This window comes from Chrysemys picta, chromosome 11 (genome assembly GCF_011386835.1).
Source record: "Chrysemys picta bellii isolate R12L10 chromosome 11, ASM1138683v2, whole genome shotgun sequence".
In the NCBI taxonomy this organism is placed as follows: domain Eukaryota; kingdom Metazoa; phylum Chordata; order Testudines; family Emydidae; genus Chrysemys; species Chrysemys picta.
The window spans coordinates 67,862,741-67,875,218 of record NC_088801.1 but is presented as its reverse complement, the minus strand read 5'-3'; the positions used below and the strand labels follow the sequence as shown (position 1 = coordinate 67,875,218).

Below are 12,478 nucleotides of genomic sequence, written 5' to 3'. Positions count from 1 at the left end.
ATGGGGAAATGTAAGAGGTGTGCAGGGCTCCATGTACAGCTCGGGCTACAAAAATCAAGGAGGCGGGCAGCCCTCCAATAATCTGCCTGATGTGTATGCAGCAGCAGGGTGTGCCAGACTTATGTTCTAATAGCTTCTAAAGTGCTATGGCTTAATGGGTCAGGAATGGGAGGGTAAGCTGGGAATGGTGATAGGGGAGCCTGTATGTTGTGGGAGAGGGGGAGTGGAAAAGGAGAGAGACATGAGTCTTTGCTCATGTGCTTAGTTACTATATCTGCCATGCAATGAAACTCTCAGTTTCTCTCACTGTCCCTATTAGCAACTATACATGCAAAATATTTCAAAGCATGACCATTATCCCTACTCTACTATAGCAAAGTCTATAGAGGGGGGTATTTACGATCTCACACAACCATGTTGGGCCTAGTGGAGAGAAAAGTGGGCTGGGACTCAGAAAACCTGGGTTCTGTTCCCAACTCTCACTGACCTGCTAGGTGACCTTGGCCTAATTGCTTTACCTCTCAGTGCCTCAGGTTTCCCATCCGTACCTTGAGGATAATGATGTTTCCCTCTTTGGTAAAGTGCTTTGAGATAATTCACTGACACAGAACCCCTCATTAATGCAGAATTAAGGTTGCCCAGTTATAACCTGTGCTCTTCGGAGCATTGAGTTCAGCAAAACTCAAACTTGTGATAACCAGGTAATGAAGAGTTCAGCTACGCGTCCGCGCGAGCTTACCTGTGCCCTCTTTGAACAATGCCGCAGTGCGCTCAGAACATCCATACTCACAATCTGGCTTTGCACTGTACAAGAGCTACCCACACCTGCCCTACTTCATTGTAGCCTGCTCCACAGAAAACAACCACATCTGCTAAATTTTACAACCTCTTCAGCCCCTTCACTATTATGCACAAGTTGCCACCTAACACGATCCTTTCACTTATCCTTCACTAAATTCACAAACCACACTCCTATCCCACCTAACTTCTGACATTTCCCATCCATGGCCAGAAGACCCAAGTCCTGCTGCTGACACAACCTACACAAGGCAATGCTGAAATGAGGCATACTGGTTCTCTCAAGATACATCTGCACCTCTTTCTTTTGATCTCTCACACACAAGTCAGGGAGAAGGGCTCACACACCCCTCGGAGAGGCATGGCCTTTAAATCGCCTCATATCACAATCACAACTCTGCTAAACTGCTCCAGCTAATCCCTTCGCTGTTCAGTACGGTTACACCTAACAGAGTGAATGCAGCTGGAATGCAAGCAAATAATTCCCAGAACCTATTGCCAGCTCTAGGGAGAGAGAATTAAGATTTCATGGAGATGTACCTTAACTCTGTTTCCTGGTTTTCAGAAGGTTGAGTTTTGCTGAATTCTATGTTCTGGAAAGGCACAAGATGCCATTGGGCAATCTTAACTCTATCAATTACTTTTTTTGGTCAGTGAATATAATTGTCAGTCAGCATGGTTTCATGGAAGGTAGCTCTTGTAATCCTGTCCAAAAAAAAGACAACGGTTTTGTTTTACGGGTCTAGTTGATGAAGGCAACTGTGTTGATATAGTATACTTGGATTTCTCCTGGGCTTTAACTTAGGACCACATGACTTTTTTTTTTTTTAAGTGCATTATATAACATTAACAGAACACACGCTAGATGGATTAAAAACTGGATCGCAGACAGATCTCAAAATGTAGTTAATAGAGAGATACCACTGAGCAGGACTGTTTCCAGCAGGGTCCCCCAAGAATCAGGTCTTGGTCCTACTCTGTTAAATATTTTTATTAGTGATCTAAATAATGATATGAAATCTTAGCTGGTGAAGTTTGTAGATGAGACACAGACTGGTGAGACAGGTTACTGTTGTAGAGCAAGCAAGCTGAATCACTTGGCTAAATGGTCACAATTCCAATAATGTGCTCTAATACAGTCTAATCAAGGTAATGGATCTGGGAATCAATAACACAGGTTATCTACAGCAGTGGTTCTTCCAGGGGGCATATCAACTCATCTAGATATTTGCCTATTTTTACAACAAGCTATATTGAAAGCACTAACGAAGTCAGTACAAAGTAAAATTTCATACAATGACTTGTTTATACTACTTTATATACTATACATTGACATGTAAGTAGAATATTTATATTTCAAATGATTTATTTTATAATTACATGGTAACAATGAGAACGTAAGCAATTTTTCAGTAATAGTGTTCTGTGACAGTTTTGTATTTTTATGTCTGATTTTGTAAGCAAGTAGTTTTTAGGTGAGGTGAAACTTGGGGGTACACAAGACAAATCAGACTCCTGAAAGGGGTGCAGTAGTGTGGAAAGGTTGAGAACCACTGATCGACAGGATGAGAGATTGTCTTGGAAAGCAGTAACTTAGAGGGATTTAGGGCTCATACATAATCAACTCAATCTGCTCTCTCAGTGGAGTGCTGGGCCAAATAGATTTTATGGAAAGAAAACCCACAATACTTTCCTCTGAAGCATCAGATTGATCTAAACCAGAGATGGGATACCAGGCAGGGTGGACCACCTCTGAGGTAATACAGAGAATCCTTTCTAGATGCCCGGCTGGTATATCTTGCTCACATGATTCCACCTTCTTCTGTAGATAAGGTGTGGTCTGCCTACTCGGATCATCTGGGCATATCTCACCTAATTATTTCCTGCTATTACAGGGGCCACAGACTTTGGCACATTTAACAAAATCTACAACCTATGTTTATTCAATGTTACAGTTGCACAATTAAAATAAAAATATACATCACAAAATAGTCAGGATGTGGAACATGGCCCAGTTGTGAAAACCTGAGGTCTTGCATTTTCTAACATTATTGTACTTTGTTTGACTTTTAACATTACGTGAACATCCCTTATTTTTTGTCACCTTGCAATATCAAGCTTATGCAGGGTATGCACTGGTAAAAGGTCAACTTAAAATGCTCTTTGAAACAAAAAATTCCTAATTGTCCTAAATCCCCAATTAAATACAGTGTGAAGAAACCCCCAATTAAATACAATGTGAAGACTGAAAGAGTGAAAATGAAAACACTGTGTAATAAGGCATATAGTTGTTCTTTCACTTAATTGCCAAGACCTGAGTTGAAGCCCTCAGGATTCTTTTGCAACAATTAATGATATCACTATCACTCTATGAAATAAAAAAGCATACAAACTGATATAAATTTAACATTTTTAAAAGCTAGGTTCAGCCATCTGGTGTAAAGAAGATGATTTTAATGCTATGCTAATATTTATTTCTCTTTTGGACCTGTTTGAAGGAACTATCTTATAGCAGCTCGATTTAAATATGGCCCTAATTTAAACAGAGGCCAAAGCTTACCCTGATGATGCATGACAAAGCAGGAACAGCATGGTAGTATTTAATCAGCTGCAACTCCCAGGACCGGGCTGAAGTGTGACCAATTATCTTTTAATCTGTAGCATTTGTAATACACCAGCTCCCAGCACATTAGAAATACAGGAGAGCTAGAGGCTGGCAATATTGTGAAATTAGGGTGTCTTAGCAAAAACCCCCGTCCAGAATCTTTGACCAGAGATTCTCTCTGTTAGCAAGTTGTGCATACACCTCTAGCCCGATATAACATGAATTCGGCTATAACGTGGTAAAGCAGCGCTCCGGGGTGGCAGGGCTGCACACTCCAGTGGATCAAAGCAAGTTCGATATAACACAGTTTCACCTATAACGCAGTAAGATTTTTTTGGCTCCCAAGGACAGCGTTATATCGGGTAGAGGTATACAAAAGAGCAATGAAAAAAGAAGAGGTGCATTTAGGTTAGAATGATCATACAGCTTTGATTTCATTGTTTTTTCTTGGTTAAGATTAATAATACAAGGATCTTTCTTTTTATGCCAAATCATGTAACTATGCTGAGGTACTTTCACATATGGACTAAACTCGGATTTCCTCCTACATACAGGCTTTACACGGCAACACATGGCTATCTTGAAAAGATAATGCTACAGTGACACAGCAGTTTTTTGACCTCTTTAGCTCTGCTTTTTCTATTACTCTTTACTCTGTAACATGGCATAACCGAGTCACTTCATTCTCAGGGCCGTGCTTCCCATCATGAGCTCTTACGTTTCCTTTTAAGATCTAGGGCCATGGAAGGAAGAGGAACAGCTGTAGTAGCCATTATTCCTACAAAGGATGAGGCAGGTACAATGCCCCTGGGGAGTGCTACCCTGTTTCCCCGAAAATAAGACATCCTCCGAAAATAAGGCCTACTTACAGTTTTGCCTCTCGTTGTAATATAAGGCATCCCCCCGATAATAAGACCTCCCCGATAATAAGGCATCCACCGATAATAAGGCATTTTTCATTTCTGAAAAATAAGACAACCCCTGAAAATAAGACCTAGCGCATCTTTGGGAGCAAAAATTAATATAAGACACTGTCTTATTTTCGGGGAAACAGGGTAGTGAGACCAGGCTTGCTAACACCGGTTACTGTACCTGTTCCATAGCTGCAGGCTTTTTCTCCTCTAACTACTCTCCTGCAGCTATAAGGTGGTGTGGGGAGGAGACAGATGTCACGGCCACACTCAGACATGCCCATGGTTCACTACAGGTACAACTTTCCAAATTATGGCTGGTGAATTATGTGGGGAATAAAAGGTTTCCTGCATGCCCCATAGCATGACAAATCTGCCAACATAGAGAGAAATTAAGGTGATTAGTCATCTGTGACATACAATAGCAAACCAAATAAGAGTAACACCAAAATTTGAGTTGATGCCTATAATAGAAAGCAATCTTAACTAGCTGTGGGAGCCTTATGCGCACGCGTGTTTTCTGTCACAGTAGTGGTCTTGTTAACAGGCATCTTACAGTGCATCATATAGATCAAAATATGACACTGTTCTGTTTGAATTGTGTTCGAATTCTGGTAGCCGGATGATTTGCTAATGGAATACTGAATGGGGAGAAAATAGCATTTACAATAAACCTTTGGTCTTGGCTTGATTAGTACTTCTAACCTACTATACCGAAAGTCTCTCTCTTTTATAGTCTGCAGTAGGATTTTTGTACCTAAACTATATATTTTTTTATACTTGCTAGCAAATATTTTTTTTCTATATCAGCAGTATGACACAATGTTGGTGGATTCAAGTGCAGACCTTGTGTGCCTGTTTTACCGGTATATTTGTTTGTATTTAACTTGTAATAATCTGTTAGAACTTTCTATTTGGAATCAACATGCTTTTTCTTCGCTGGTGGCGTGATTGCAATTAAACATTACAAAGCCAAATTCTGGGTGTTGTGATAGATATCAATGTATGAGCAGCAAAACATTTAACAAGGGCTGTGGTTTATTTAACCTATCATTTGGTTGTAAACTCTCTTACTTTTCATGTTGAATGTAGCAGCTTGCGATTCTGAATCCATCTGCCTTTGAGGCAATTCTTGAATCTTTTCTGTGTGTTTTAGCTGAAATTGCATATTAGTAAGAAGGTGAAAAAACTATCCAGCTAATGTGTCCAGTTAGTTAAGAATCAAGTCACACATTTTATTTACTTAAACCATCTGTGCTTGTTTTACCAGTAATATATTCGGTCTGCGCCCTGTGGACTACGCAGAAACTGAAAAGATGAAGTCTGTGCTAATGCTACCAATGAAGAACGAATCATATTCATTTAGTCAATGCTCAGAAGTAAGTGTTTCTAAAAATCAAATCCATCTTGTGAGCCCTGAACACTTTGGACCTAGGGCAAGTAGGGCAGCTGCCTTTACAGACAGGTTAAAAATGGGCTGGGAAAAACAGTCGAAGTCAAATTTGTAAAACTCTCCAACGTTCCCAAGAAGCTTTCTGTAACAAAAATGATATATACAGCATGGGGTATAAAGATTTTATATGCAAGACTGTGGGGTCATCTCCATAACTCAGAATGGTTCCCAAAATATTGACAAACTTTATTCCACATCTTGTGTTGTCTGCCTCTGTTGTAGTATACACACATCCAGTAAAAAGATGCACCTATTCTTTGCTCTAAATGCTTTTACATACTTTAAAAATACAATAGGCTATTCCAGTATCTCCCTTCACCCAATAATTAAGATGTTTTCAACTGCTGGGTTATTACACCTCTTTACAGTCTTCTGCCAGAGACCTCTCAGTTTCTTGCAGCTGGAGAAAACAAATTGGCCTCACAGTACGCCTTAACAATCACAAATGTAAGACTGTGCGTGGGCGGTGGTCTTATTTACACAAATGCCCCTTTATCCTGCTAGAGGAATATATAGAGGCTTTAGTGCAGGGGTCAGCAAACTTTCAGAAGTGGTGTGCCAAGTATTCGTTTATTCACTCTAATTTAAGGTTTCACGTGCCAGTAATAAATTTTAACGTTTTTAGAAGGTCTCTTTCTATAAAAAGTCTATAATATATAACTAAACTATTGTTGTATGTAAAGTAAATAAGGTTTTAAAAATGTTTAAGAAGATTCATTTAAAATTAAATTAAAATGCGGAGCCCCCCCGGACCAGTGGCCAGGACCTGGGCAGTGTGAGTGCCATTGAAAATCAGCTCGCGTGCCGCAGGTTGCCTACCCCTGCTTTAGTGTAAATGAAAATCAGACCTTACGTACATATTTCTCTATGTACCCATAAAATATAATCAAAATATTTACTCTTCATTGTTTAGAATGTTACTTTTCTATTTACTTTTCATTGTTTAGAATGCCCTGCAAGACCTTTGGGGGTGGTGCCTCTTTGGACAAACTGACTTTGTGGCTGTCTTTGATATTGTCTTTGTAGAACAGTTTCAACGCTTGGTGCTTCATTACAGTAAAATTTGTGTACCATTTGTAAGCTAATGTACAAACATTTATTCATATATTTTATGTCTTGTGTGCATATATAAAAACATATTATGATAGCACGCAGAGGACCCAGTGGGCGGGGGGGAGGGAAAGCTGTGTTGTGCTAGGCACTATACACTAAAGGTGATTTTGAAATCTTTACCCTTTAATACCCCAGTTTAAACCATTCAGAACACATCGCTTTAAAATGTTTCTGAGTACGTTATGTTCTTCAGTTGATTAATACTCAGTAATTGCTATTAGTAGGGAGGGAAAACGGTTCTCTAAATTTGAAAGTATCAGCTTTCACTGTGTGGTGAGTTTCTTGTCACATTCCTGTGACCTGTGGAAGTTAGGCATGTACTACAATTCCCAAACAGAACACGCTGCAGCTTCATCAGCCCGTTTGCTGAAAGCTGTTACTAATTCCAAAAGGTCCCCAAGACTGAACTTTTAGTTAATTGAAAATTGCTTTGGTACGTTACTTTCTTTAATTTATGTATCTGCAATGCCATAGCATTCCCAATAGAGCTAGTTTGTTACATATAGATTTACGTATGTGTCCTGTAAGATGCCATGAATTATTCATTTCAAAGGATTATTCTTTATTAAATAGATTAGTTGTTTTCTTTAAGTTCCCAAACATTCAGTTTAGGAAGGACTTAGCACTTTTTCCTCTTGTCGTCACACAGCAAGCAAGCCCAGGCCGCCCTAGAGAAGGACCTGTTGCTCTACTGGGAAGCAGCCTCAATTCAGAGCAACAAAAATCACTGAGCAAACTCGCAGCAGTTCTGAAGGCTAGAAAATGTGTTGAGTTTAACAGCACAGGTAAGTAAGCCCATATTGGACTGTCTCTTAGATATGTTTTAATGCTCACTTTGTATAAGGGTTATACATTTTAGCTATCGAGATGTTAACTGCATAATATTTTGTAGATTGAAATAAAACTTTAGGTTCCAAGAATGACATAGCATTTATGCCTCTAATAGGACTGAAGCAATATAAAGTTTCACATCTATTAGCCCACGGCGTATGGGTACTCCTTCTGAAGAGAGAGAAGCCTCTGCTACAAGAGTAGATGTGAACTTGCTGGCAGCAAAAATGAGTTGGCTAGAAACTTATCCTTTAAAAGGAACCAACCACCAGGATTCTAACTCTGAGTTCCCAGCTTTCTCTTGCAAGACAGGCAGAATTCACTAAACTCTTATATTTTGTCCCAACTACATTGCTAGCAAGGTACCATGCTATTGAGGTGGTAGTATAGCCCTCCTCACCTTACCTACTGCTCTTGGAACCTTCCACTCAGTTCCTTCTGGACCACAGTTGGTGAAGGTACTGCCTGCAGGAGCTCTGTCTGTCTGTCAGTCACTGGTTTGGCTGTTTTCATCCATGTCTTCATACATCTGATATCCTTCCCCAATAACAGTCCTTCCCTTCTACTTAGAACCAGGAACAACATTTCCTGTTTGTGAAGCTGTTTGCCTTGGGTGCTTGTTGCCTAGTGTTTTGTCTCTGGGGTTTTTTGTTTTTTTGTTTTTCTGTTGCATTTCAGCACCAGTGTGGCTGGTGTTTTGCCACTTACTTTGCACTTTGGCAGCAATTTTGGGGTAACATACCGGCGCCAGCCTCTGCTTTTGCGCTGGTGTTATGGACACTTAGCACCCTGTTATTGCTCCTGTAGTTCTGTTGCCTCAACACTATAGCTCTAATATCTGCCATGCTTCAGCACCTGTCTTGGTGCTTCCGTGCTGGAGCCTGGAGAGTTCTGCACTTGTTCTGATTCCTCAGCTCCTTGCATTTCTGGCACTTTCCTGAACCTTTTCATCTTCTGTTTTGTTCTTTTTTGTTTTTGCATCATTTCTGTTACATGACATCTAACATGGAGGAAGGAAGGGAGACGACAAAGCTGCTTCACCCTTGTTAGTATTGCCGGGCCATGTCTATAGCAGATAAGGTAGCAAATATGGTTATCTTCCTTGGACTTTACCACAACATCACATTTTGCTAGATGTCACCGTGAGTACTTAGGAAACACGGGAAAATACTTCAAGTCTGCACACCCAGGGAAACGCCTATCAATCTGCATGAAGCCAGCCTGGTAAACCTGCTGGCTTAGGACTCTGTTTTTGTCTTGTTTGCGTTGGTGCTACCTGCATTGGTGCAAACCGAGCTCCCCTCTCCTGAGCCCATCATTAGTGGGGTGGCCTCATCAGAGTGCTTGAAACCACCACCTTCAAAGCTGAGGCCACAGTTGGAGCTTCTCTGTTTGGAGTCACTGATACAGTGCTCTAGCTCGTCTTAGGCAGAGCCTCTCCAGAAGGTGAGGAGGGCTCAAGAAGGAGCCAGCAGCATTTCAGCATGCTGCTGTTAAAGTCTCTAACGCCAGGCAGCTGATGTTACTGTCCTTTCTCATTTAAAAGGAGAAACAAAATTCTTAACATTTTTGGTTCTGGCCCTAGAGTTGCTACCTGTTGCACTTTTACTTCTTTACTTGAAACATCTCTTGAGCTTCATTACACTTTTGGAGTAAGAATCCAACACAGGTGGTAACTTTAGAGAAGGGCAACTTACTGATCTGCAAAAACAACGAGGAGTCCTTGTGGCACCTTAGAGACTAACAAATTTATTTGAGCATAAGCTTTCATGGGCTAGAACCCACTTCATCAGATGCATGGAGTGGAAAATACAGTAGCAGGTATAAATACACACAGCACATGTAAAGATGGGAGTTGCCTTACCAAGTGGGAGGTCAGTCTAACGAGACAATTCAATACCAAGGGAGGAAAAATCACTTTTGTAGTGGTAATGAGAGTGGCCGATAGTATTATGACGAGTTCTTTTACCTGCCATCTATCCTCAGAGTTTCAAGTTCATTTTTACTAAGTCGATGATGAATAGTTACATTTGTTGGGTTTTTGTTTTTTGTTTTTTTGTTTTTTGAGGCATTCTCTTAATCCCTTTTATTGATTGGCTTATTCCTCTTGAGAGCTTTGCCACCCATGCAGTATAGAACTGACTGAAAGATTCTCAGGCTGTGGTTAATCTGATCATGTGTAATGGAAATGCTTAGAAGGGGCCTGGCTCATGCTCCACTTAACTACTGTTGAATGTAGGGCCTGAAAATCTCGAGCTGAGGAAATTCCATCAGTCTAGCATTAAGGTACTAACACCCAGTAGTGAGAATCCTATTGCAATTATACCTTTGGAGGAGAAGCAGGTTTATAGATCAGTAAAGGTTCCTTCTCTTATAAACTACAAGGCTACACTTACAACAACTAAAAGGTGTCTTTTCACAGCAGATAGAAATGTTGTGGGTTTTCAGCTATCATACCCACTTGCACAAGTTGATAAAGAGAAGATTTTAATTGCAGTGAATGAAAACAGATTTTGAGTTTGGGGAAGAATGGCTGCTTATAAATGGGGAGGAAAGAGTTTGTAAATTGGGGGTGACTGGATTTGTAACAAGTCTTATAGATCTGGTTATTTTAGGTTTGTAGGCTTTCTTACATGTGTAACTTTTTTCTCTAGTGACTCACGTCATTATCCCTGATGATCCAATGCGAAGTACTATCAAAGGGATGCTGGCCATTCTGGCTGGATGTTGGGTCCTGAAATTTGAGTGTAAGTATTCAAATAGATGGAATGTTTATTTTTCAAACAAATGTATAGTTTGACTTGAAGATTAATATTAATATTATCTGAGAACTTTCCATTCCTGTTTCAGAAACTTGTTTCAAATATGGATATTGGCTTGACCTAAACTATGGGGCTTTTAAAATTTGGAGTGACAAGAATTTGATTAAATGTAATTACTCCATCTGTGGAAAATGTGTAATGCATCATTGTTAATCAGATACCAGAGAGATAGTCATCCCCCAAATGTAAGGAGGGGATGAATTTGTTTACCGCTCAGCATATTTGCCATAGTGCTGGAATGCTTAAGGTAAATGTTCCGATGTATGTGTTTAGTATTAAGTTTAAACATTTTAAATGGCTGTCGAGAAGGGCTGATTTGGTATAGTATAAGACTGCCTGATCAGGAGGAATGACAGGATGACTAGTTACCAGCAAAAACCAGTCAAGCTTGTGGCCTCATCCTTGTATTCCTTATGCTTTTCATAGCTCCCACAGAAGTCAATGGAAAATTTTGGTTGGTTTAGGGTTACGGGATCAGTGCTTGTTAGCAATATATAAAGCAGTAGTTATACTATCCAATACACCTCTGCATTCAGGATTTATATGTTCCATCTAACAAAACAGTAACTTAAATGAAAGGGCAGATGAACAAATATCTATATAGTATACATCTGAAGGCATTTTTTAAGTCTTCCCTTACACAGTTAATCAGTAGTTATTTTACAGTATGTTCCTTTCTTAACAGTTGTTCTCTGTATATCTTGAGGGCTGACTTTATTAATTCCCCTTCTAATTTATTTCTCTAGCACTCTGTTCTCTTCTTATATTGTGAAAGCCCTTCTTGTTCCCCTTGACTTCTCTGGGCAGGAATCCTCCCCCTCCCCCAACCCCAACCCCACCCCAGTCCTTTATTCTGGTGTGTTTTTAATTTATAATTAACTTGTGTGCAGTTTGTCTATCAATGGAGAATTCATAGAGAGCTTTCTTCAAGTGGTTTCAGGAGTATCTTGGATGATTAAACATTGGATATGAAAACTCATCTTTACTCAATAGGGACTCTTCAAATAACTTAGCAGCCTAAATTTTTCAAACGGACTACTGATTTTGGGTGCCCAGCTTAAAGGGGCCTGATTTTTTTTCTAAAATGCTAAGCATGAAGCCCCTTTAAGGTGTCCCAAGTTGGACAGCCAAAATCACTAGTCACTTTGGAAAACTTGGGCTATCTGCTTCTAATGTCCATGTAACTTCCTAACATCCACTTGATTTCTTCTCTGTTCTTTTCAAATGGCACATTGGTTAAATGTCCCCTTGGATACTTTTGATATCACTTAATTAAAACAGCTTACGTTCATCACCCTTATCTATAGGTAATTCATAAAGAAAAGTCTTCAAGAAGTCTTGGTACTGCGATCTGTCACAAGTATGAATAGCTTCTCATTGACTCCCCCTGACATGTTGATAAATGTTGGTATGCCCTGTTGGTTTGGGTATCCAGAACTAGCTTCAGATACTTGGGCTGCTGAAAAGTAATGGGGAATTGTGGGACAATTATGGTATTGTAGCTGTCTAGCTGCTTAGAGGTTACACATGGGCAGGAAGATAAAACCTCTCTTTGGCTGTGGATAACAAATTTCTGAGGGGTTAGGAGCCAGGCCTGGGTTTGCACAGAGTGCATATGGAGTGTCTTCAGTAATTAGAATTTGGTTTCACTGAGAATATTTAAATCTAACGTTTCTGTGGTAGATCTTGACTTTATCAACGCTATATACAGGCTGTTCAGGAGGCTTGTTAATTTTCCAGGTTAAGTATCCTCCTCTTCTCCATCTATTTTACTGGTCAAACAATATAGAAACTAATACATAATGATATTACCAGTACAGGATTATCTCTTTCTTCAATTGAGCACTAGGGAGAAGATGGATTTTTCTTGCAGACGTGAGATTGAACATTTGTGAGAGAACTTGGTGGTTTTTTAACTTTAGAAGTGTAACAGAAAAAAGTAAAC

General features: G+C 39.8%; 1 protein-coding gene across 2 annotated transcripts in view; it reads left to right on the top strand.

Annotated features, from left to right (window-relative positions):
• The window catches only part of BARD1 (BRCA1 associated RING domain 1), a 67,655-nt gene that overhangs the window by 43,158 nt on the left and 12,019 nt on the right, over positions 1-12,478 (top strand). For both annotated transcript variants that reach the window (XM_065562139.1, XM_065562138.1), the window contains 3 exons: positions 5,585-5,693; positions 7,530-7,665; positions 10,366-10,458. In XM_065562139.1, coding sequence (XP_065418211.1) covers positions 5,585-5,693; positions 7,530-7,665; positions 10,366-10,458 — 338 coding nt within the window. The remainder of the gene's footprint in view (positions 1-5,584; positions 5,694-7,529; positions 7,666-10,365; positions 10,459-12,478) is intronic.